Raw genomic sequence first — 24,965 nt, forward strand, 5'->3', positions numbered from 1 at the left:
ACGATAAGATGCCAAGAAAAAGAAAAATCCTTCCAGAAGTGCTATAAGGCTTGGCAGGCTGGGAAAGTGTGTTAGACCCCCGGGGATTCCTACAAAGGGGAAAACCTTGTAGTTTAGAGTTGTTGTTTTTGTATGGGAAAAGTGGTAGTCCAGAGTTATTTAGTTTTTTCTTTGCTGGATTTTTTTCTGATTTAACTCACACATCGAACCCTTATTATCGTAGGTTCAGTGATTGAGTTCTTTTGAGAATGGTGTAATCTATTATTAATTGGTACGCACTCAAAAAGGTTTTTTTTATTGCCTAGAGAGGCCAACCCTTTTTTGGAGATAGTAAATGCTATTGTCAAAATAAGAAATATTCTCCCCCCAGTTTTTTGGATGCGCGCTAATCCCATCACCAATAAAGATGAGAATCACCAAATTAGATAATGGCGTAATATGGACTTTTTTAATGCAATAACGGTTTGTGTGGATTTGTCACCTGGACTCTGTCATATCGTTTGAGATCTGACTCCATGTTGGATGAATCAGCTTTGTTAAACTAGGACAAAAAAGACTACTTATCACTTCCTAATTTTCTTAATCATTTTTTTAAATTCTTCATTCAAACAGATGAAGAATTTCAGGACACCCAACATCCACTTGTAACACTGGTTGAAATCATTTGGGTTGGATAAGATAACCAATCACATGCAAATGCTTACCTAGCCCACCATTGAAAACGGTAATATAATAATAAAACAGTGGAAAAACCGGCATCCAAGTAAGACCCCTGTTGGGTGCCGCAACTAGTTCCATTTTACATAACACCCATGCACAGAAAATACGTGCTTGTAATAGGTAGCGCCGATTTCAAAAAGTCTGGTTCTGCTGCCTTTCCTGCGAGATAGTCTCCAGATCACTTCAGTTATTGTTCTTTTATCTGCAAGCATTGCAATCGTATTTGGGTTTTGGCGTTTGAAGGACATTTCTGCACAGTCATCATGTTTATTCACCGGCACATACATATATAAAGCAAAACAATGGCGTTATCTTCTCCTCTAAGCGTGTGTATTTTGAGCTCGGCATGTGTTGATAGTAGATTTAGTGCAAAGAGGATTATTATTATAATTGGCCATGAATTTGGTACGCAGGCCTTATCCTTACCCACCTCTTTATACCACCACCCCCATACAAAAACACTGCAGGTACATTTGTTGAAGTTCAGAATCAATATTTATCTTAAATACTGCATATTACCACAAATGTAGCTTAGTGCTTCTGATAGTGTTTTGGGGATAGCAGAGAAGTCCTTGATTACCCTCAAAACATCACCATAGCAAACTAGAAACTCAATGAGTCTGTATGTTCAGTTCCTATGAGTAATCTTGATCAGCTTGATTAGTGTACAGTTCTGGTCAAACTATGTACGGGCCACCATTGGCCCACAGCAAATTATGAAACGCATATAAACAGCGAGCGCGTCATCTCTGTCCTCTCTCCTAGGTGACATCACACAGAAAGGCTTTGAGAAGAAGAGAGCAAAGCTGCTGGCCTCCTGTTTGCCCAGTAAGACCACCCACTAATTCTAATAAGTCTTGATACAATTGTGTGAGACCGGTCTCTCGTAAAAATGTAATCTACTATATTTTTAAGGGGGGGAAAAATCTTACAAAACACGCTAATTTATTAAAGAGTGCTCAAAATTCATGCTTAAATTTTTCCTTCACACAAGACTGTGGAAATTTAATATTCAGACCTGTCACAAGAGTGTTTATATACAGAAATTTTCTTTAGGAAAGAAAGAGTTAGACTTAAAAGTGTGCTGGTGCAACCTTTTTACCACCTTCTCGTCTAATACTCTGGCACATTCTAGTGGCCTTTAACAGAACCACACACTATTAACCACAATTGTTGATGTTGTCATAAGCCTCGACCTCAAGTGAGCCAGGTTCCCCAGTATTTCATGTGAACTATATTATGTAATAATATAGTGGTGACTGGATACTTCAGACAACTGTGCACTAGTTAGGCACTCCTTTATTAATTTAATTTGGTATTTCCCCATGGATTTGGCATCCCACGAGACCCAACCTATAATTGAGATTATATGCATTGGTTATCTGTAACTTTTTTTGAAATTACATTGTTCCATATACTCATTATTTATTTTTCATTATGATCCGCCTCTGTCTACTTTTTTGAAGATGCAGATGTGACTCAACCAGATTTGCAGCTTTCTGGAGGCCAAAGCACGGAGCCCACGCCAAGTCCCGAGGCCCCGGGCGCCTCCATATCTTCAGCCGCCAAACACCACCGGTCACACCGTAGCGGAGGGGCGAGAGATGAGCGCTACCGATCAGGTACAAACACGAAAAGAAATATAAAACATTTGCATTCTTCTTGTTATTTGTTTCACTCACTTGATTTCCTACTTGTTTATTCATCTATAGACATTCACACAGAAGCCGTGCAGGCAGCGTTAGCTAAACACAAAGAGGAGAAGATGGCCCTGCCCATGCCAACCAAGCGACGCTCCGCCTTTGTCCAGTCTCCTAGTGATGCTTGCACACCTCCAGGTACATTTCATGCCAAAAAGGATAAATACTGCATACTACCACAAATGTAAGCTAGTATGCAGTCCGAAAGGACTGCAATCATTTCCCAGTTTGCCCTCCTGGTCAAAATGGAGCTTTATCAATGGTATTGAAACATGTACAATCACCGCCAATGGTAAGCACTTAGTGTAATAGGCTTAATTCTAATTTTGTTTTAAATTTTGATACCTTTCTTCTCCCGGGTTGGCTCTATTTGCCCCGCCTCCACCCTGACTTTCAAATGTAACCTATCGAGGGTTTGTTTGCTATTGCATTCCCTTCAAAATATTCCAAAAATGGTGCACACAAATGTCCTCACAATAGGATAACGCACGACCACTTGCCAACGAGATATATACAACATTCGCACTGAATAATGGGAAAAAAACACTGAAAAAATGCAACGCTCCGCTCAGTGCTCGTAGAGACATTACAAAGAGGGAGTTGCAGGGAGTGAGACAGTGCCCATGATGATCTTATGAGCAACCTCTCGCGTCCGCTGTATGCTTGTATATCAAAATTTGTCTCGTATCTCAAGATAAATATTTGCCCGGAATTTTACTCGTATCTCAAATTGCTCATATGTCAAGGTACCACTGTACTTAATAAATGTTGTGTCATTGTAAAAAAAAAATAAGTTGTTTTGAAATTTCATTCAGTCAAGCTTTGGTCTACCTCCACAGGAAGCTCCCATAACACCGTTTTAGGTGACATGATTCCAATTTTAATTGTCAGAAGAAGAGGGATTAAACAGTGTAGGATTTTTCCTATAGTTAGCCTCAAAGTAATGTGTTCAATTGAAATATTTGGGAGAACTGGAAACGAAAAAATGACTGATCAAGGGTAGAAATTTGACATATTTTTATTTCACCAGACACATCTTCTGCATCAGAGGATGAGGGCTCACTGCGTAGAAAGGCCGCCCTCAGTGCGGCGTTGGCCCAGGGCCTGCAGAGTCCCGATTACTGGATCAACCGTTCCGTCCAAAGCTCCTCCACATCTTCATCGGCGTCGTCCACCCTCTCCCACGGAGAGCCGAAGAGCCAGCCTCCCCATCAGCCTGCTGCTTCGGTGCTGGCCGATGTACTGGCCCACTTGCGCATCGGTGAGCTATCTTAATCAGCCACACACCTCAATGAGCTCTGTCGGCGTCCAACTTAGCATCGCTTGCTTTTGTCCATCTCCATTAGAGAACAGTGTCCCTCCAGATGTGACGTCCACTTCTGGTGCCCAGGACAGAAGCTCCAAATTGGACCTGCCTCCCGCTGTCAGGGGCATGAGCCGCGGGCAGAGCCGCTCGAGCATGCTGGACACTGCTGATGGTACATGCATACAGGCAGAAATTTGTTGGTGGTATCAGATGGATGTCTTTGCACATTTCAGTAGTGTGAGGTGATAAAAACCAAAGCAAGCGATCCCCTCTTCATAAACTCAGGGTCTTACGGTTGCTTCTCCTCAAAAAAATCGGAGAAACGTTTAACGTCTTCAGTAGTTTAGTTTGACCTTCTGTTAAACATTATTTTGGAACAATATTGATCACATAAGTCACATTGACGTTTCTGGAGATTTTTGTTGTTGTTGCGGCATTGACATTTACTGGCATAAACCTATTGAAGCTGTATTTGTTCATGTAGAAGTTATTGCATGTTTTAATCATTACAGATGTGTTTTCTGTTCAACAGTACTGCGGTGATGACACTCTTAATTGAGTGTGTGTTCAATTATGTCAAGGAACATGCCGCTAATCACACATATGTTGTCTTCTTTCTTTTGGGTCCATTAATCCATCTTGCCTTTCATTTAAAAAGGAAAGCGAAAAGGTAATTGGAGTGGGACGGGGAGGGATACTGAAGAGGCCCGTGTCAGCTTACTTTCCAGCCTGTCACTCTATCAGTGGTCCCCAAACTATTCCAGAAAGGGCCGCAGTGGGTGCGGGTTTTTGTTCCAACCTGTAAGAGGAAACCTTTCCACCAATCTGGTATCCTAGAAGTGCAATCAGTGGATTGCAATCAGGTGCTTCTTTTTTCAGCAGAAACCTCATTGGTTAAACTGTTTGTGTTGGATCAGTTGGAACAAAAACCAGCACCCACTGCGGCCCTCGAGGACCGGTTTGGAGACCTCTGCTCTACATGTTTTTCTCGTGATTTAGGCTTAGAATTAGACAACCTCCTACGCTTGATCTTTTCCCCTAATTTTTCTGACCTCTGTCTGTCCAAGTAGCTTTAAAATCTTTCCTATTGCTGATTTTGACCCTGACTGCGTGTGTATGTTTTCTATGGGTGTTAGAATTTTAGTTTGTTTGTTAACAGCGGTCGCCGTTTGCGCAGGTGTTCCCGTCAACAGCAGAGTGTCCACTAAGATTCAGCAGTTGCTAAACACCCTCAAACGGCCTAAGCGACCACCGCTCAGTGAATTCTTCCTCGACGACTCTGAGGAAATAGTTGAAGGTCAGCAGATGAATGTATATTACATTTGTGACAAGAAGGGCCGCCGTACCCTTTGTCACTAACCTCTGTTGCATCCAGTTCCACAGCCAGACCCCAACACCCCTAAACCGGAAGGCCGTCAGATCATCCCAGTGAAAGGGGAGCCCTTGGGTGTTGTTAGTAACTGGCCTCCTGCCCTGCAAGCAGCCCTTGCCCGCTGGGGGGCCACCCAAGCCAAGAGCCCCGCCCTGACTGCGCTGGACATCACAGGAAAACCCCTCTACACTCTCACATATGGTGATCATTGTGTTTTCTATATATTAAAAACTGACAACTCAGAGTTAGACATTTGGACCATGTCATGTTCGGTCAAAATAACTGACCTAATCAACTGCTAGTGCAAGAAGCAATCTAAATCAGGATTCCTTCTTGTCAAACATGAAACGTAAATGGACTCAAATTCCTGGCACATTGTGGGAAGATCTAAATCGAAAGCCTTTTCTCACGAAAAGCTGCTGGCTAGGAGTTATCGCGCAAATGCCATCGACCAAAAACAGGAAGTGAAAACCGACCAAAACAAATGTGGTTTTGTTGCAAAATGTCTGAACAAAAACAACACATCCACCCACAGGGCAACTGTCCATCTCTAAATGTTCAGACACTGAATCTCTTTGAACAAAAATATTTGGACACCAGCATCTTATTTTTCCTTTGAAAGAAAGTCTGTGCTTCCTTCACACCAACAAAAAAAAGTGTTGCAAAAAGTCCAAGGAAAAGACAAAACACAAGCACGGTTCATCCTTTCATGTGAACTGCAACAAAGTTTCGTGTTATGCGCTAGGTTCTGATAGCAAAAATTGTACTTTGGGGTGTATTTTTCAAACATATTTCTGTTCTTCCTGATAGGTAAACTGTGGAGCCGCAGTCTGAAACTGGCTTACACGCTACTGAATAAATTGGGCACAAAGACGGAACCTGTGCTACAACCTGGAGATCGAGTAAGAGAATGCCAATCATTGCACTCCAAATTTGCACAAGTGATATGGAAGTTTATTATCTTTTGTCTCCTAGGTAGCGCTGGTTTACCCAAACAGTGACCCCGTTATGTTCTGGGTCGCATTCTATGGCTGTTTGTTGGCTGAGGTCATCCCTGTGCCCATTGAAGTACCACTTTCCAAACAAGTAAGTTTAACGCCATCGAGCTTCAGTTGAGACATTGTGTCTTTGTTCTTGACATGATATCATGAATAGATGAAGGATTAAGATTTATAGCACACTGTACAGAGCAAATGGTAACAGATTGGACTATCCATTTAGACTTTTTGAGGTAGGGGCGAGAAATAGATCATGGTTCGGTCATTGTTTTGAACCATAACAATACAGGATGAATAAAGTTATCTAATCTAGTATAATCTAAATTTCCCAAAGCAAAGCAGGTTTTAACAAGAATGACTACTTGCAATCAAGAGGCTGAAATCAGAGACAATTTAAACTTTAGACAATGGCTCCTAAAAAAAACTATGTCCTGTAAAATTGAGTTCTATTTGTTCTAATAGAGAATTAGTACTTTGTCGGCATTTTATAGCAAGACTGTTGACACTTTAGCCCCAAACACTAGCTCCTCTTTTGTGACTCCTTAATCATTATCAGGACTCTTCTATCCACTGAGAGGAAGACGCTAGAAAACTATAATAGCACTGTGCTTATTTTAAGTTCCATTTTCACTTGTTAACAAGCTTGTGGGAACTGATCAGCATCTGTAGTCGTACCCATTTACCAGGTTTTTTTCAATTACATTTGTATAGATGAATTTCCTCGAATATTAATAAGCCGGCGTCCCTCTCCATAGGATGCAGGCAGTCAGCAGATTGGCTTCCTCTTGGGCAGCTGTGGTGTCAGTCTGGCACTGACTAGTGAGGTGTGTCTCAAAGGGTTGCCCAAGTCCCCGAATGGCGAGATCATCCAGTTCAAAGGTCAGGCCATCATCATACTACTTGCATCGCATTCCTTGGTCTTGTGTGTCTCATTTTCTGCATGTGCAGTGGGTGTGGAAACGACCAAGTGCCAAGTGTGTCAGCTAGATGTTTTTTTTCACTTTCTCCAGGATGGCCAAGAATGAAATGGGTGGTGACAGACACAAAGTACCTGACCAAACCTTCCAAAGACTGGCAGCCTCATATTCCCACCGCCAACACGGACACTGCCTATATCGAGGTACTCCTCCCTGAAGAGTCTACTATGTTTCTTACCGTATATCTACGGAAATCTCATAGATGTATTCTGTAGCTGTGTATGAATTATTTTGGTTGAGCTCCACTTTTTTTGTCAAAAGCTCAATTGGATGTGCTTTCCACTGCTTCCAGTACAAAGCCAGTAAAGAGGGGACAGTGATGGGTGTGGCTGTGTCCAAGATCTCCATGCTGACCCACTGTCAAGCACTGACACAGGCCTGTAACTACTGCGAAGGTCAGTATGTCCCATTATGAGGATTTACACGTGGACTAAATATAAATAATTAAGGTAAACGTAAGAAGCAAGTATGCACTGTAAAACAAAAAATAGACAAATCGCATAACACATTGTCTTATTGACTGACGGTGACAAAACATTAGTTGTTCGTGTGTGTCTCATTGGCCAATGTATCTCTGGTTTCTGAAGGTGAGACTCTGGTCAATGTCTTGGACTGCAAGAAAGACATGGGCTTGTGGCATGGCGTCTTGACGGTAAGATAGGTTCTACCTGCCATTTGTAGACTGGTAGGTAGTCCCAATAATGACAGTCATATCCGTGCCCCTCACAGAGTGTGATGAATAGAATCCACACCGTTACTGTGCCATACTCCGTCATGAAAGCCTGTCCCATGTCCTGGGTGCAGAGGGTGCACATCCACAAAGGTAAAACGTATCAAAGTTGCCGCTGCTAAAAAGTTTTTCTTTTATTAAAACGTACTACTTTCATTTAAACGTTGAATCGTGATTAGTATTCTATGGCATTCATAAGCCAATAATTACAGATAAAATGAGTCAGGCATCTTGGGTCATTGCACACTCTTGAACCGGTAAGACCAGAATGGTCTGTTTAGTCTCTAAAATCCTTATAAAGCGTGATTTATGGGTGTGTGAGTGTATGTTAAGATTCTCTCGCTACGTTTGTCCAAACCGTGCAACGTAGAGAGTTGAATTTTTTTATGGTGGGCAGAAACGGCTGTCAGAACCTAATAGACGCATTTCTTCCCCTTCTCTAAGTGTGTAAACTCAATCTTTTATTTGCTAAACACCCATTTTTCAAAAGAGATTTTTTTTAATAGCGCAACAATTGTCTTTTTGCCGATCCCACCTGTTTGTCGTGATTATAGGAGAAGTGCCATAATTTAAAAGCATGCAGGACAACTATTAACGCACAAACAGGAGAATAAGGTTGTCTATTTGTTATCTCACAGCCCGTGTAGCCTTGGTGAAATGCCGTGATCTTCACTGGGCAATGATGGCCAACAAAGATCAGAGGGACACCAACCTGTCCTCCATACGGATGCTCATTGTCGCTGATGGAGCTAATCCATGTGAGTCATGTTATTTATTGTTATCACCTTTTACCGAACTAGTACTTGTTTTTCTTTAACTTTCTTTTTTGTGCATTTTAGGGTCCGTATCATCATGCGACGCCTTCCTGAATGTGTTCCAGTCTCACGGTCTAAAGCCTGAGGTCATCTGTCCATGTGCCACCTCACCTGAGGCCTTGACGGTGGCCATTCGTAGGTACGATACGGGCCGTATTTGCCCATGTGCATTTAAGCGTAAAAATGTGGGGTTGCATAATTACCCTAACACTTTCATGCATTCTTGGACATGCCAACAACCCTTTTTTTTTAAGTATGAGAGCTGAAAAAAATCCAATTGTTTTAACCATAATAAAACACAAAGTTTTCCTTTTGTATTAGATGCCTTTTATAAATATCAAATGAATTATTAAACTTTTTATATTTATATTTTGTCCATTCTTTAGCTCACACAATCCTTTCTTTCCTCTGTTGCAGACCTGGTGTGAGAGGAGCCCCTCTGCCAGCCAGGGCCATCCTCTCTATGGGCGGGCTAAGCCACGGCGTGATCAGAGTCAACACCGAAGACAAGAATTCGGCTCTCACTGTTCAAGATGTCGGCCACATCATGCCTGGAGGTTCGCCACCAATCGCAGCCGTACACGCTAACCCCCACCAAAATTGCAACAGGTTAACAGTGGGACCTTGATGTGTATTTCAGCTCTTATGTGCACTGTGAAACCCGACGGCTCTCCTCAGCTCTGCAAAACGGATGAGATAGGAGAGATTGTGATCAGCTCCCGAGCAGGGGGGACCATGTACTATGGACTTCCTGGGGTCACCAAAAACACTTTTGAGGTCTGTCAAAGCCCACAGGGTTTTCTTTTTGCCAGTCAGAGATACTCATTAGTGTGAACCAAGTTCTTCATACTTCATTCATAAACACATTGTGTGGAAAAGTAAAATTGAATCTAAAAAATGCATCAAATGTTTTTCCACTTTAGGTGATCCCTGTCAACCAGTCTGGAGCACCTTTAGGAGAAGTTGCCTTCACCCGAACAGGATTGCTTGGATTTGTTGGCCCAGTAAGTCACATACAAACAGAAATAATGTTCTGATTAGTGATCGATTGATAATGGGTCGGGGTGATATTTGGGCATTTGATGTATATGGGTATAGTTATATTTGTGTGATTTCAGTTCTATTAAGTTCAGGGCTTGCATTATTTTTTATTTATTTTTTACAATTTTATTGCAAAGGAATGGCAGCTCAAAATATCGGTTATCAGCCTGCTCTAACTACTAATAATCGGTATCGCTAACACTCCTGAAAAACCCATATCATTCGATCACTGCTGATATTGGATATGTTTTTAGAAGCGACCGAAGTACTCCTTATTATGTTTCCACAGGGAAGCCTGGTATTTGTTGTGGGCAAGATTGAGGGGCTGCTGATGGTGAGCCGGCGACGTCACAATGCTGATGACCTGGTGGCTACGGCTCTTGCTGTGGAACCTGTTAAGACAGTTTACAGGGGCAGGTGAGCCACTGACCGCTAGTTAAAACAAGAAATGTATAATGTCATATAATTGATGTTCTTTTCTCTGGCTTTCCCCAGGATCGCCGTGTTTTCAGTGACTGTGTTTTATGATGAGAGGATTGTGATAGTGGCAGAGCAACGACCCGATGCCAGCGAGGAGGACAGCTTCCAGTGGATGAGTCGAGTTCTGCAGGTATGTAAAGGTTTCTTCTGTAACAGGCAAATGCCCCACGAGTAACCATTTCTAACAAAATTTGGTGAAATATAAGCCCTGTTTTTTTTTTGTTTTTTTAGTGAGTGACACTCAATCACTGCTTTCACTCAGAAAGGCCTAATTTTCTATCATTGTAGATGGCCAAATAATCGATCTTTTAATTTTGTCTGCTGCACGTGTAATTTCCGAAATGAGCTAAAACCTTCTCAGATAAGCCCATGAGTGTTAACATTCCTCCAAGTAGATGCCTAAAAATTCTCGTGACATTTCAAAGTTTATCACTTGCCGTCAAGAACTCAAATAGACATTGTAACTAGAACATTCCAAGAGACAAACCGTGTGGAGACTAGAATAAATCATGTGTTTTTTCTTTTGTTTTTGGTTTTTTCATTTGCTGCTGGAAAATTTTATAGGATTTTTGAAGTGATGTGGCATCATTTTTGAAGATGTTTACACCTCTGCCAGGCACTTTCTGCTCTCTTTCCAAAATGCATACTTTAAACCTGCAAAGCAAATCTTGATAGTCATTTTTACAGGATGTGTTCAGTGTTTTTTATTTTTGAACATTTTGTAATGCTTAACATTCTCCCTAAAGGCCATCGACAGCATCCACCAGGTGGGGCTGTACTGCCTTGCTCTGGTACCTGCAAACACCCTCCCAAAGACGCCTCTGGGCGGCATCCACATCTGTGAAACCAAGCAGAACTTTCTGGAGGGAAACCTGCACCCCTGCAACATCCTTATGTGCCCCCACACATGCGTCACCAACATGCCCAAACCACGACAGAAACAGCCTGGTGAGTTGGTTCATGTAATCCGTTTGACTCCTCATCTGGATGACTGATGGAATGTTGCTTGAAATAATGGCATCCATCTGATCTGTGCAGTGGACGTTGGGCCAGCGTCAATGCTGGTAGGGAACCTCGTGGCAGGAAAACGTATTGCCCAGGCTACAGGCAGAGAATTGGGAGCAGTGGAAGACCAGGATCCGATTCGGAAGGTACCATATAGTGTACTCCATTGATTTTGTTAATATCTGTACAATGTTAGATGCTTACCAGAGACATTAAGCAGTACAGTGATGTTGACTAGTTTGAATGCAACATAACGGGACCATGTCTTTCACCATCACATACAATATAAAACTAAACCTAAAGTGGTGCGCTTAAGTGGTATATTCATGAGCACCAGATCAAATAAAACCTTTACAGACCTACGGTGGAATTTTGCAAAGTAAACCTCCGTTCGCCTTATTAATTAAAGCGATCAAAAGGCATTAGAGTTTGAGCTGTGAATCATGCACATATTTTTTGACTGTTGACTATTTTGCAAAGCCCACTGTACATGGTTTGTTAGGAGGTGCAGATGGTCCCAGCATGACCTGGCAAAACAACCCTCTCTGCAGACCACTACACTCTTTTGTGTGCGTGTGTTCGAGGGAGCATGGATAAACAATCATCACACTGTCATTGCAACCTTTATAGTGTTTATTTTGTTTTATTTGTATCTGTTTTAATTGGGCTTTGATCTTTTAACAATCCATCAGTCTAAAATTCTATACCTCTCCCTTTCAGCACCAGTTTTTATCAGACGCACTTCAATCCAGAGCCCAGACCGACCCAGATCATGTTCTCTATGTGCTCCTGAATGCAAAGGTAGAGTTAAGTACACACTTGCAATCACGTTGAGGGAGTGAACACTGCACTTGCCATTGTCCCACAAGTAACACAATAATAGTGACTTGGTCACTACTACTTATTGGTGCTAAATATTTCACTCATTGGTTTCCATTTACCTCAATAGAGGGTAAATCTATTTTGATTGAGATGGCCGCCAGTCCCAGTCACGTTTATCACTAGCCGTGCGAACAAAATCAGTTAAATGCAGGAGTCAGGATTATAACATGGACCAGTATAATTATATATATACATTGCTGCTTCTCAAAAACGTGTTATTAATTGTTACGTTTGTTCCTATTGTGATTAGGTTTTTTTTTCTTGTTTTTTAAAGTCTTGGGGCCAAAATTGATAAATGTGACTCAAAGAAATATTGAAATCAGCTGCCATGTACCTTTCATTGCTGTATTTGGCTGTTAAAGTGATAACTTTAATGTATTACTTACGGAGAACATTTTGTGATACCAGTCCTGCAACATTTTCGGTATACCTTGTTACATGATGATAAAAATAACTTGCTAGTGGCCAATTGGTTAGTACATCCACCTCACAGTTCTGAGATCATGGGTTCAAACCCAGGCCTGCCTCTTTCTCAAATTGTGCCCTGTGATTGGCTGGGAATGAGTTCAGGGTGTACCCTGCCAACTGTCCATACTTTGCTTGGATATGTTCTAGCACCCCCGCGACTCTCATAAGCGGCACGGAATATAAACGAAAGAATGTTTGAAAAATGATCCTGTTGTACCAGATGTGTTGCACATGCCAGATGGCAGATAATTTCACTTATGGCATTTTTGCTGCAGGGGGTGACAGTGTGCACGGCCACCTGTGCTCAGCTTCACAAGCGGGCAGAGAAAATCACAGCCACCCTCATGGAGCGAGGAGGCCTCAACACCGGTGACAATGTGGTGCTTCTTTATCCCCCAGGTAAACATGTATGAACTAAAATGTCAACAAACAACTGATTTAAGGGATGGGTCTGGTAAGTTTATGATGGAGTTTTTTTTGTTTGTTTTCTATCTCTGTATCTCTTTACCTTGGCAGGCGTTGACCTAATAGCTGCCTTCTATGGTTGCCTCTATGCCGGTGTGGTCCCTGTTACTGTGAGGCCTCCTCACCCACAGAATCTAGCTGCCACTCTCCCGACTGTCCGCATGATCATTGACGTGAGTGTGCAGTAGCATGTCCATTAAACATGTTTTGGCGAGAAAGCTTGTGTATCAAATGCTTGCTATGGTGTCCAGGTGAGCAAGGCAGCCTGCATCCTCACCACCCAACCTCTCATGAGGATCCTCAGGTCCAGGGAAGCCGCCGCTAGTGTCAACGTCAAGACGTGGCCCACCATCTTAGACACAGGTGAAGAGTTTGTATGTTCTTACATGACACCCGACCAACCAAAGTGACATGTTTTGTTTGCTTTTTTCCCACTTAGATGATTTACCCAGGAAGCGGCCTCCACAAATCTATAAGCCCCCAACAGCTGAGATGTTGGCTTACCTGGACTTCAGCGTGTCTACTACGGGCATGTTAACAGGAGTAAAGGTAAGCACACCTTAACCTCAACTTTTATTGTATGTATCCAAAGGAAAAGAATCTTGTTTTATGAATTGCAGAATTTGGGATTGACTTAAACACTTTGAGCTACCATCTTTCAGATAAATGTCATTTATGCTATACAAAGTCATGCTGTTATTCCCTTGAAATGACTTTATTGCCTGCCGTTGACGGCGCTAGACTTCCGATCTTTTACACTGGGAAGGCTGTTGGTGATCATTGACTGCCGACTCTCTCAGTTCAAACTGATTTGGACATCTACCGCTCTCAAAGGAAGTGAAACATGATCATTGACTGTGCGGTTCTGTTCAGATGTCTCACGCTGCGGTTAGCACACTATGCCGTTCCATCAAGCTGCAATGTGAACTCTACTCTTCACGTCAAATAGCCATCTGCCTGGATCCGTACTGCGGCTTAGGCTTTGTGCTGTGGTGCCTCTCCAGGTACTCTCTGAAAAGGCGCCCGGATGATAAATAATGTCATGTAATGTTACTGTGTTTGCCGTGTATGTCAGTGTTTACTCAGGTCATCAGTCAATCCTCATCCCTCCACTGGAGCTGGAGAGCTCGCTTCCGCTGTGGCTCAGCACACTCAGTCAGTACAAGATCCGAGACACCTTCTGCTCTTATTCCGTTATGGAGCTCTGCACCAAAGGCCTCGGGACCCAGACGGAGATGTTGAAGGTTGGAGTGCAAATTGTAGACATAAGTCATTCTCTGCTACTTTCTCTTTGTGAAGGGATATACAGAGCTGCCAACCTCCGTCGACCCCATTTCAGGAGTACCCTTGTCCCATTACCGGAGTTTATCCGGAGTGAATTCAATTCACGCAAAATCGATATGCGATATCATTCGTCAGAACTTGTAACTCGGATGATTCACAAAGCACTCGTGTTACCGAATTCTTCCGCTTTACAGTGCATTTGAATCAAGATGGCAGAAGCCGAAGCGATGGTGTGAATTTCGAGGCATTTAAATTGGAAATTTGATACTTTTCTGAAATGGTTGCTTCGAAAAAAATGTAAGTGACAATTTTTTGGGACTTCCGGAGTTTAGGGAGGTTGTCCGGCGTACCGGAGTTTGCGTTACATTTCCGGGTAAACTCCTGAAATTCCGGAGTAATTGGCAGCTCTCCATGTATTTGTTCGAACACAAAAGACTTGCTTTCTGTGGGCTTTTTGTTGAATTTGGCATTTCTGGAAAAGTCCATAATTGGCCCTGCATGTGTGTGTGTGTGTGTGTATGTGTGTGCACCCTTACTTACAGGCACGCGGTGTAAATCTTTCGTGCGTGCGTAGCTGTGTTGTAATAGCTGAGGAACGGCCTCGACTAGCCCTGACGCAGTCCTTCTCCAAGCTCTTTAAAGATGTCGGCCTGTCGTCACGAGCCGTCAGCACAGCTTTCGGCTCCAGGGTCAACCTGGCCATCGGTCTTCAGGTGGGAACTTTAAAGTCATTCATTTCTTTTAATGTTTGGGTGCTTAATGTCGTTGGCCTGGCCTTGCGGCAGGGCACAGCAGGACCCGACCCCTCCACCGTCTACGTGGACATGAAGTCACTGCGTCACGACAGGTTTGCCCGGCCGGGACTTCTATTGTAGTATTTCTTAGCTTGACAGGATTGTAAAAACGTGTGGGTCATTTAGGGTCAGGCTGGTCGAGCGGGGAGCGCCACAGAGTCTTCCGCTCATGGAATCGGGCACTGTGAGTTTTGATACGTGATAGATTGGCACCATGACGAAGGATCGGTTGCTAAACGTCAGTGTATTATGTTTTCAGATTCTTCCTGGGATGCGAGTTATTATCGTTAACCCAGAGACACGAGGACCGCTTGGAGACTCTCATCTTGGTGAGGTAAGTGAACAACCTAAATATTTTTTCACAAAAAAATCTATTTGACATTGCATATTATATGGGAATGAAATACTCATTTTTGACCATTTAAAAAAATGGCAATTTTACCCAAAATAAAAGGATCTTTTATCCTTTTATAAAAATGTTTTTTTATCCTTTTATTTTGGGTCCAGTTTAAATATTGTCCCTCAATGTGTGAGTGCAGGTGTATACAAATCACTGAAAACAGGATGTCCTGATTTGTGATGAACATGATTTGTTTTTGTAAAGCATGATTTTTTGCGTGATGTTGTCGTGAAATTCTTTGTCTGACAAAAAGTTGACTTTGTGAACCAGACAAATACCATTTGTGCATGTAGATCTGGGTAAACAGTGCCCACAGCGCAAGTGGCTACTACACCATCTATGGGGAAGAGAGCTTGCAGGCGGACCACTTCAATACCCGACTCAGCTTTGGGGATCCAAACACACTGTGGGCCAGAACAGGCTACCTGGGCTTCATCAAGAGAACCGAGCTCCTGGATGCTAGCGGAGGTAAACTGCTTTCTTGTTGTTGTTTTTTTTGTTAAGCCACACGCCGTGTAACTAACTGTCTTGTTTCTGTGCTACCGCAGATCGCCATGATGCCTTATTTGTAGTTGGCTCCCTGGACGAGACGCTGGAGCTCAGGGGCTTACGTTACCACCCCATCGACATTGAGACGTCCGTGTCTCGAACTCACCGCAGCATCGCAGAAAGGTGAGCTGATTTCATTCTTGACATGTTTACACGGTCCATTTGACCCAAGTGCGAACCGCTACGGAAGTCTGAGACGTTTGCAAGACCTCTGGATGGTGTAGTTTATCGCTCGCAGACAATTGTCCAAAGTACTCAGTGGCCTCAGAGTTGCTTGGGTTCTCCTCAGTGCCGTGTTCACGTGGACCAACCTTCTGGTGGTGGTGGCCGAGTTGAGCGGCTCTGAGCAGGAGGCTCTGGACTTGGTGCCCCTCGTCACCAACGTGGTTCTGGAGGAGCACCACCTTATCGTAGGCGTCGTGGTCATCGTGGACCCTGGCGTGATCCCCATCAACTCCCGGGGGGAAAAGCAGCGGATGCACCTGCGCGACTCCTTTCTAGCTGACCAGCTGGACCCCATCTACGTGGCCTACAACATGTGATGTGAGAGAGAAGAAACGTGACGAGCAATCAAAGCCTGGCTTCCTTCGTCTCTCTTGTTGATCAGATTTTCACACTCATTTTTAACTTTTCACTCCGTTCATTCCTTTCCATGTCAACAAACCAGCCAAATGTTTATTTTTTAACATTTGTACCACCCGCCCCGACGACACCTTTTAAGAAGGACCTTCGCTTCTCAGTAGCAGGGCACACCGACTAGAACTACTGAGAAGAGGCGGAACTTTCCTCCTTCCATTGCACTTTAAGTAAGTCCTGGCACCTGTCCATTTCCCGTCTCCCCAAAGGTGACTTCCATATTCGCTATGACATCACAGAGGCTTAAGGCCCACTTCAGTATTAACGCGTGCTGCCAACCGGTGGCGTCGTAATGCACACAACCGCAGCACACGTTAGAAAATGTCCGTCCTGAAAATGCACTTGAATGACAGGCAGGGGAGTTAAGATGAGAGCTAATTGATTGGTGACCGTTTATCTTTATAATGTCCTATCATGAAAAAAAACTGCTTAATCTTCTGCTGTAGCTAGCTTGCATTTGCAGACATAATATTGAGCAGTGTTTTTTATTTGTCAGCACAATATGTTGGGATACCCGCACAATCCTTGCACAAAAAGGGCCTCTTTGAGGACAGCTAGCTGCACGTTTAAATTCACGTCCACACCCACACGGATAATCAGCTAAATATCCGCCTTCCGTCAGCCCACAAACATGTCTTTGTCTTTAAAATCTCCTATTTAAATCCGTTTCCAGGCGTCTAAATAACCTGCCAGTGACATTCCTTTGTCAATATACACCCAAGCACATCAAACCTTTCGAATAATAATAACCCGAGCCTGATGAATGACTTTAGACTTGCCCTATTTTCGCATTAATGATTCCTGTTTTCAGGTAAAGTCCTGTCTAATTAAAGTGAGTCGCTGTTGCCGTCCCGTTTTTTTACCATGGCGAGCGGCTCCTTTTTTTTTCCTCGACTGAAAAATGTGAGCCCTCGTGAAAAGGAAGTTAAAAAAATCGTTTGTGTTTTCACTGGTAGAAGCAGCACTTTACCTGTGGTATCACTGCACCTCTTCTGACTTATTGGCTTTGGCATGATGGACTGATTGTGCTTCCATGTAGTCCAGTGACTGGTTTCTGACCATGTCTTGAAAAACAAAACAAAACTGGATCTCAGACCAACCTAATTTCCAGGTCATGGGGATGGAATTATGCAAATTTGCTGCACTGGTGCATCACAATCTTGTGAAACTCAAAAGGGCTTTCTTTCTCACGGGCAAATTTGGGGAAATAGGCAGCTAACAATAGATTGACTTAATTTGACACTTGATGGCCGTGTTGTGGATGTGTATTTGTCATTTTTCAAATATCCGTGTAAGTGTGGACCCCGAAGGCTCACGCTTGACCTGGTGCGCTCTGGAGCACGGCTTCTCAACAGGTCACAATTGTCCGAGCCGTAGCTTTCCCATGGTCATGAAGTCATCACGCACCCCCTTTTGTACAAATCGAGTATATTCCTGTCTTGGCGTACATGACAGCGGCGTTTCACAAAAAGAAACACATTACGTTGAAAAGGATCACTTTAATAAGGATGGTGAAAATGCACGTAGAGTGGAGAAACCTAAAAAATGCATGGTTCTTCTTCTTGATGAGTTTTCGAACGTGCGTCGAACGCCGTCAATAGCTCCCAAAGAGCACATGACCTGGTCTTTGCAGGCACACGGTCCCGTTGCATTCTGACCATTTAACCGTGTGAATTCTGCCTCATTAGGGTCGACGCCCTGGTCGAACAAGTAGTAAATTGTTACAAGGCAGGGCTGTGCCTTTTCACAATAAAGCTCCAATGTTACAGGATGGAATGATTTCATTTAGATATCAGTGAGTGAGGACACAACTTTTGCCTTATTAAAGCCTATGGAACTTTTCATTTGAAGCTCCTCGAGTCATTATAGGAACTATATTGCACAGCGCTGTTGATAGTTCTCTCTCAAGCTGTGGTCAAATAGTCCAACGCTTCCTGAATGTCTAACACTGAAAACAAGGTAGAAATAGATGAATTAACATCATTGTAGGGGATTAATGAGGGTAAGGAGGTCAATGTTTATTCTGTATTTTTGCTGAAATACTATTCTCACTGGTGGGATTTGTGTACATGACAATAGTTGAGATATGACTGATCTTTCATACTTGATGACAGCATTTTCTGCTTTCATTTGCAAAAAAAGAAAAGAAAAAATAACACCAGGCATTCTGGCAGGAAGACCATGCACTTTCCCCAATTCGGTTTGTTGTGTGTGTATGTGTGAATGATTGGCTTTTATGGTGATTTTGTTTTTATAATCATAACATTGAAACTTTTTTTGTCTTTTTAAACTAGTTGGACTTTTTATTTTGTATGTCGCCTCCACTGTACTTTCACCCTTTTTCATCTGACTACGGGATTTCTTCTTCAGCATCTTGTAGGGTTTTTGTTGCTCTTTTTCTTAGTGTGACCAACACGCGATTTGAGCCACTTTTTGACTATTCCTCTGTTGTAACTCTTACACATTTTAATAAAGTTTTATAATTTAACGTCGGCCTTCTTCGGTGCTATTCTATTGGGATGTGCAAGTCCTCCTCCAGTGTCTGGGGGCTCATAAATTGATGTTGTAGAAGGGATCGTCTTCATTACCATTCATTCCAGATCTCCAAAAATAATTCCAAGCACAGACTGGTGTTAACATGCTTTTGGTGTCATTAGGAAGCCAAAGGCCCAAAATGTATATACGTATACCTCAACTTTGACTTCTCTCTTCACTATGCATCGTAGAGCTGCAAGCAGCGGTTCGATCAATAGTGTGATTTCTCTAAAGCTGTCTTGAAAACAACAAAATGCTTTAACACTGTCATTGGATGTGGTTCATGTTAAATAAAAAAGAAAGCAGACACTTTGCCCGATCTCTTCATTTAGTACTTCCATTTTTCTAGATACATATCACGACTAATTTGTTGCCACTGATGCAAACATACCGGACAGACACTCCCCCTAGTTGAAATGATTTGGACGTCCTTAAGCTTACTCAGATTTTTATCCTTATCTCTGCATACTTTTTAATTTTGTTATTGACTTTGCCATGCTGTAACTCTTAAACTTTAACTTGGATGTATTGTTGTCCAGATGAATTGTGCCACGTCAAACGCAATGTTTTCACCTCATTGAGTAAGACATTTATAACCTTAGAATGAATATAATTTTGATGTTAAGTCATCCAAATGTATTGTATAGGAGGAGGTCAAGTACTTGCTTGGAGCTCTTAATTTTCTCATCATAACAGTGTAAGTCCATTTGAATCGATTCTTCCTGTCATGTTTTGTTGGGCTTGGTGGATGGGTGAGTTTTCCTTGTGTGTCTTCTCCCCTTGATTGTATGCGTTTCACCTGCTGTGTGTCCTCTCCCCTTGATTGTATGCGTTTCACCTGCTGTCGCCTTCCCTTGTGTGACACAGGTGTTTTTGACCACCAACCCTGGTCTGTGTATTTAAACCCCATGTTTTTTGTACATCCTGGTGAGAGTATTCTGTCATTATCGCCTTCGGCTGCGGAGCGGAGTGGAACCCAGGGCCGGGAAGCAGGAAAACGAGAGGTAGGTGCACTAATTAGGATTTTAATGAAGAAAAAATAATCATACAGATAATGAAACCTGGGACAAAATTAACCAAAATACAAACTTAATAGGGAAGATGCACGCTGACGAATAGGCTAACATTACTTACAGCAAACAGAAAACAATATCCCCACAAGGACATACACCAACACAGGCTTTAACTACACACACAGGGATTGATGACAATCATGAACACAAAAAAAGACAGCAGGGGAAAAACATACAATCAGGCGGACAGGACATACAAGGAAAACACTTTATTCGGGTACATACATATAACGGTTCACTAGACTATGCAACATGTAAATTAATGTGAAAATTCAAGTAGGCAGTTAAAACTAAATACCACTTAATATTCTCTATTGGCACAAGGGCTGGAAAATGCACGGTTGTTTTGCCAGGAAAGACCATTGCAGCTCATACGTACAATACATACAGAATCGTGTGTTTTTATTCTGACATTCAGTAAAGCCAGATATTTGGGATTTGTGTGATCACATTCGTGCATTACTGCACTCGGCTCACTTTTGTATCCACAGCAAAATTATTATTATTATTATTATTATTATTATTATTATTATTATTATTATTATTATTTTAAGTTTCGGGTGGCCCAGCGGATAAGTGGTTAGCGCTTTGGCCTCACAGTGGGGGACCTGGGTCCAAATCCAGGTCGGTCCATCTGTGTGGAGTTTTCATGTTCTCCTGGGCCTGTGTGGGTTTTCTCCAGGTACTCCCATTTCCTCCCACATTCCCAAAACATGCACGGTAGACTGATTGGACACTCTAAATCGCCCCCAGGTATGAGTGTGGGAGTGAATGGTTGACCGTCTCCTTGTGCCCTGCGATAGGCTGACCACAGATTCAGGGTGTCCCCCGCCTCTGGCCTGAAGTCAGCTGCGATGGGCTCCCGCACCCCCGTGACCCTAGTGAGGATAAAGCGGTTCAGAAAGTGATATGAAATGAGAGATTTTAAGTTTCTTTGTGTATTTGAGTCTTATCAACATTTGTGTTGCCCATGTTGACGCATACCCGACGTCACAGTCATAACGACAATGGCTGTTTTCATAATCTCATTTTCTGAACCGCTTTATCCTCAGGGTCACGGGGGGTGCTGGAGCCAATCCCATTGTCTTCGGGCCAGAGGCGGGCGACACCCTGAATCGGTGGCCAGCCGATCGCAGGGCACAAGGAGCCAGACAACCATTCACACCCACACTTTACAGTGTCCAACCAGCCTACCATGCATGTTTTTGGAAGGTGGGAGGAAACCGGAGTACCCGGAAGAAACCCATGCAGGAGAACATGCAAACTCCACACAGGTGGACGTGACCTGGATTTGAGCCCAGGACCCACAGCTGTGAGGCCGACGCGCTAACCACTCGCTCCACTGGGCGAACAATATCAGAGCTCTGAGAAAGTAGTTCTTTGCATGATTAGACTTAAATTCTTTCATTTCATTTTTATTTTCTGTACCGCTGATCCTCACAAGAGTTGTGTGGGGTGCTGCTCTGGGGTCCTGGGTTCGAATCCAGGTCGGTCCACCAGTGTGGAGTTTGCATGTTCTCCCTGGGCCTGTGTGGATTTTCTCTGGGTACTCCGGTTTCCTCCCACATTCCCAAAACATGCACGGTAGAATGATTGGACACTCTAAATCGCCCTACGTATGAGGTGAGTGTGAATGGTTGACTGTCTCCTGTGCCCTGCAATAGGCTGGCCACAGATTCAGGTTCAGAAATTCAATTAATTTTTTATTTAAATGTCCAGATATTAAGATGTGATAGACGGCTTTTTCATGATTTTAATCAGGCAAAAATAACTTGCTTTTTCTCTTGAATATATATAGTTATAATCATTTCTTTCATATGCACTCCCATCTTTTTTTGTATAAAAATTGAATATGGTGCTCAAAAAGTTTTTATTCAAACTTGAGTCCTGGAAAAAAAAGACAGTCGTCTTTTATTCGGGCCAAGACGGTACCCGAGTGCAAGTGCCAAGCTATCAACATTCCTACATGAACTCTCTCTCTCTCTCGCTCTTTCTCTCTCGCTCTTTCTCTCTCGCTCTTTCTCTCTCTCGCTCTTTCTCTCTCTCGCTCTTTCTCTCTCTCGCTCTTTCTCTCGCTCTTTCTCTCTCTCGCTCTTTCTCTCTCTCGCTCTTTCTCTCTCTCGCTCTTTCTCTCTCTCGCTCTTTCTCTCTCTCGCTCTTTCTCTCTCTCGCTCTTTCTCTCTCTCGCTCTCTCTTTCTCGCTCTCGCTCTCGCTCTCTCTTTCTCGCTCTCGCTCTCTCTTTCTCGCTCTCGCTCTCTCTTTCTCGCTCTCTCGCTCTCGCTCTCTCGCTTGCTCTCGCTCTCGCTCTCTCGCTCGCTCTCGCTCTCTCGCTCTCTCGCTTGCTCTCGCTCTCGCTCTCTCGCTCTCTCGCTTGCTCTCGCTCTCGCTCTCTCGCTCTCGCTCTTGCTCTCGCTCTCGCTCTCTCGCTCTCGCTCTCTCTTTCTCGCTCTCGCTCTCTCGGTCTCTCGCTCGCTCTCTCGGTCTCTCGCTCGCTCTCTCGGTCTCTCGCTCGCTCTTTCTCTCTCTCGCTCTTTCTCTCTCTCGCTCTTTCTCTCTCTCGCTGTTTCTCTCTCTCGCTGTTTCTCTCTCTCGCTGTTTCTCTTTCTCGCTGTTTCTCTCGCTCTCTCTCACTCTCTCTCGCTCTCGCGCTCGCGCTCGCTCTCTCTCTCTCTTTCTCTCTCACACACTTTCTCTCACACTCACTCACATACACGCGCAAGAGATACGACTGGTGTTTGCCCGTTTTTGTTTTTTGTACGTGTTTTTGTGTGTGCGCACCATCGGGCGTCCACTCCCCTGTGGTGGCGCACTGGCGTCGGGCTGGAGGTGGGCGTGGGGGGGGCTAAATGACCTTTAGGATTGGAGCGACACTCCCTCACATTGTGCCGAGAGTCATCAATTATGCAAGGAAGTCTCTCGCTCTGAGGAGGGCCGCTAACTGCTGGAGCTGGAGGTGCTGGTGTAGATGGGTGGTGGTAGTTGTGGTGGTGGGGAGACGGCAGGAGCAGCAATATGGCGACAAGCGCAGTTTCTCCCAGACCCTTAGCGCCTCTGCAGTCCCGTGAAGGCTCCACGTTTCGCCTGTGACGCTTCCGAGGTAAGCGCACCTTTCTTCACATGATGTCCGACTCTGTACGTCAATGGGAAAACAACTGATTCCTTGATTTAACTATTATTTTCTATTTATATTTATTTTTGGTGGAGCCGTCTTGCGTCAATGTCGCAGAGCCCATTCCCCCCAGACGCGTTAAATATGTCAAACGCTGAAAAAAACGTGCATTCACCACAAAAGCAGCGCGCTCAGGACGCAGCAAAAAAAGATGGCTCCATCTTTAAAAAAAAAATGAAGACATTTTCCACATTGCGGGATACTTGAATCCAGTTTAGAATTTTTTTTTAAAAAGATTGTCACCTAGCGGGACGGTTTCTACCTTGAATGACAGAATGCGTGTGTGTGTGTGTGTTGCTTTCACCTTCATGCGGCTGTCATTGTCTCCTTTCCTTTGGGCTTATTTCGAAACACGTCCGCTCCACGGGTGCGGTGGTGCACACCCTAAAACGCGCATAAGAATATTTTGCGTCTATCATTGCATGCCGTTATTGGTGGGCTCGCTGCATATGACGACTGGTAAAGACTTTTGGTTGCCACCCACTGCAGCATCAGCTTGCCTCGGTCAATGTGTCGCTTCTTTTGCGCACTGTATGCTCCAATCTTGCACAAATCTGCACCTTGGTGTCGTCACCGTCGCATCCAACGTCCCGAGAAAGCCAATTTTGGGCTTTTGTTGGAGCGCGAGATCGAATAATGCTTTATTTTTCCTCCATCTGCCGTCGAGGGCTTGCCTGACTGTCTTGGATTCTGATAGGATTATGATTTTATGCATGCAAGCATGTGTATGTGTCAGTAGAGCAGCAGAAGGTACAGTGGGTTGGCTTTCCGGCGTCCATTTTAACGTATTGCCCGCCACGGACAACGGTAGGTGTCCAATTCGTTTCAACTGGGAGGACCGATGGCGGATGCTCGTCTTTCGATGCCATTGACGGCGCGCCATGTCCACTGGGAGAGGCCAGCAGCCAAGCATCTCGGTGGAAACGGATTGGACGGATAGTAAATGAGTTTAAAACAGACATTTTTTTTGCGTAAGGTGGGAATCCATTTGGACTGGGAGCCTGGCAGCTGTCGTTCGCTGCCAGGTTCTCCCAGGCGAAATGGGTTCAACGTCTTGTGGCAGACGATGAGTCAAAACCTAGACGCCTTTGGATAAGGTGAGAGGGAGCTTCTCAGGTTCATCATGTTGGGAAACTGTCAAAAATCGCACGTGCTGAATTGACCCTGAAATTTCCTGAAGCTTGACGACTTGTCATGCAACCATCATTCTCTGACTAAAAGGCTTTTCTAGAGGCGAGAAGCCATTTAAGAGCAGCCTTTAAAAAAAATTAAAAATGATACGGGGCACTGCGGTTTCCCATTTGAATTAGAAAATGTCTCTAAGCCAGGATGAGGCACAGAGTACATCCTTTCAAAAGCCTCTCATTGGATATTAATTATCCTTTAAAGTGGCACTTTATCCTTAAATCTGCTGCTTAACAATCAATCACACAACACTGCCCTAGTTTGTCTAGGTTTGTATTTCAAATAATCATAATCTGTCATTGTAATCTAAATGTTTAATACAGATTAAATACATGAAGTCTTTAAGTCCCCAATCTACAGCTTGCTAGACATTTATTGTC

At 43.6% G+C, this 24,965-nt stretch overlaps 2 protein-coding genes across 8 annotated transcripts in view; both read left to right on the plus strand.

Moving 5' to 3' along the window:
• dip2ba (disco-interacting protein 2 homolog Ba) overlaps positions 1-19,110 on the plus strand; it is a 31,501-nt gene extending 12,391 nt beyond the window's left edge. The window contains exons 2-39 of one of the 4 annotated variants that reach the window (XM_077600502.1): positions 1,486-1,548; positions 2,187-2,342; positions 2,433-2,558; positions 3,451-3,681; positions 3,767-3,898; positions 4,385-4,396; positions 4,904-5,023; positions 5,102-5,299; positions 5,909-6,000; positions 6,074-6,184; positions 6,852-6,975; positions 7,107-7,216; positions 7,366-7,468; positions 7,661-7,725; positions 7,803-7,896; positions 8,442-8,561; positions 8,643-8,757; positions 9,036-9,175; positions 9,259-9,395; positions 9,542-9,622; positions 9,949-10,076; positions 10,155-10,269; positions 10,886-11,087; positions 11,178-11,290; positions 11,865-11,945; positions 12,770-12,893; positions 13,011-13,132; positions 13,211-13,322; positions 13,399-13,508; positions 13,833-13,963; positions 14,035-14,203; positions 14,786-14,956; positions 15,029-15,090; positions 15,164-15,221; positions 15,297-15,371; positions 15,731-15,905; positions 15,986-16,109; positions 16,276-19,110. In XM_077600502.1, coding sequence (XP_077456628.1) covers positions 1,486-1,548; positions 2,187-2,342; positions 2,433-2,558; positions 3,451-3,681; positions 3,767-3,898; positions 4,385-4,396; positions 4,904-5,023; positions 5,102-5,299; positions 5,909-6,000; positions 6,074-6,184; positions 6,852-6,975; positions 7,107-7,216; positions 7,366-7,468; positions 7,661-7,725; positions 7,803-7,896; positions 8,442-8,561; positions 8,643-8,757; positions 9,036-9,175; positions 9,259-9,395; positions 9,542-9,622; positions 9,949-10,076; positions 10,155-10,269; positions 10,886-11,087; positions 11,178-11,290; positions 11,865-11,945; positions 12,770-12,893; positions 13,011-13,132; positions 13,211-13,322; positions 13,399-13,508; positions 13,833-13,963; positions 14,035-14,203; positions 14,786-14,956; positions 15,029-15,090; positions 15,164-15,221; positions 15,297-15,371; positions 15,731-15,905; positions 15,986-16,109; positions 16,276-16,528 — 4,655 coding nt within the window. In that variant the 3' untranslated portion in view covers positions 16,529-19,110. Of the gene's footprint in view, positions 1-1,485; positions 1,549-2,186; positions 2,343-2,432; positions 2,559-3,450; positions 3,682-3,766; positions 3,899-4,384; positions 4,397-4,903; positions 5,024-5,101; positions 5,300-5,908; positions 6,001-6,073; positions 6,185-6,851; positions 6,976-7,106; positions 7,217-7,365; positions 7,469-7,660; positions 7,726-7,802; positions 7,897-8,441; positions 8,562-8,642; positions 8,758-9,035; positions 9,176-9,258; positions 9,396-9,541; positions 9,623-9,948; positions 10,077-10,154; positions 10,270-10,885; positions 11,088-11,177; positions 11,291-11,864; positions 11,946-12,769; positions 12,894-13,010; positions 13,133-13,210; positions 13,323-13,398; positions 13,509-13,832; positions 13,964-14,034; positions 14,204-14,785; positions 15,091-15,163; positions 15,222-15,296; positions 15,372-15,730; positions 15,906-15,985; positions 16,110-16,275 lie in introns of all 4 variants that reach the window. The other 3 variants (XM_077600485.1, XM_077600513.1, XM_077600493.1) reach the window with 3 other exon arrangements.
• A 3,792-nt stretch (positions 19,111-22,902) lies between these two features.
• The window catches only part of scn8aa (sodium channel, voltage gated, type VIII, alpha subunit a), a 48,055-nt gene continuing 45,992 nt past the window's right edge, over positions 22,903-24,965 (plus strand). For all 4 annotated transcript variants that reach the window (XM_077600562.1, XM_077600580.1, XM_077600553.1 and 1 more), the window contains exon 1: positions 22,903-23,328. The gene's annotated coding sequence lies outside the window, so the exon portion shown is untranslated. The remainder of the gene's footprint in view (positions 23,329-24,965) is intronic.

Source organism: Stigmatopora argus, chromosome 1 (assembly GCF_051989625.1).
Source record: "Stigmatopora argus isolate UIUO_Sarg chromosome 1, RoL_Sarg_1.0, whole genome shotgun sequence".
Lineage (NCBI taxonomy): Eukaryota > Metazoa > Chordata > Actinopteri > Syngnathiformes > Syngnathidae > Stigmatopora > Stigmatopora argus.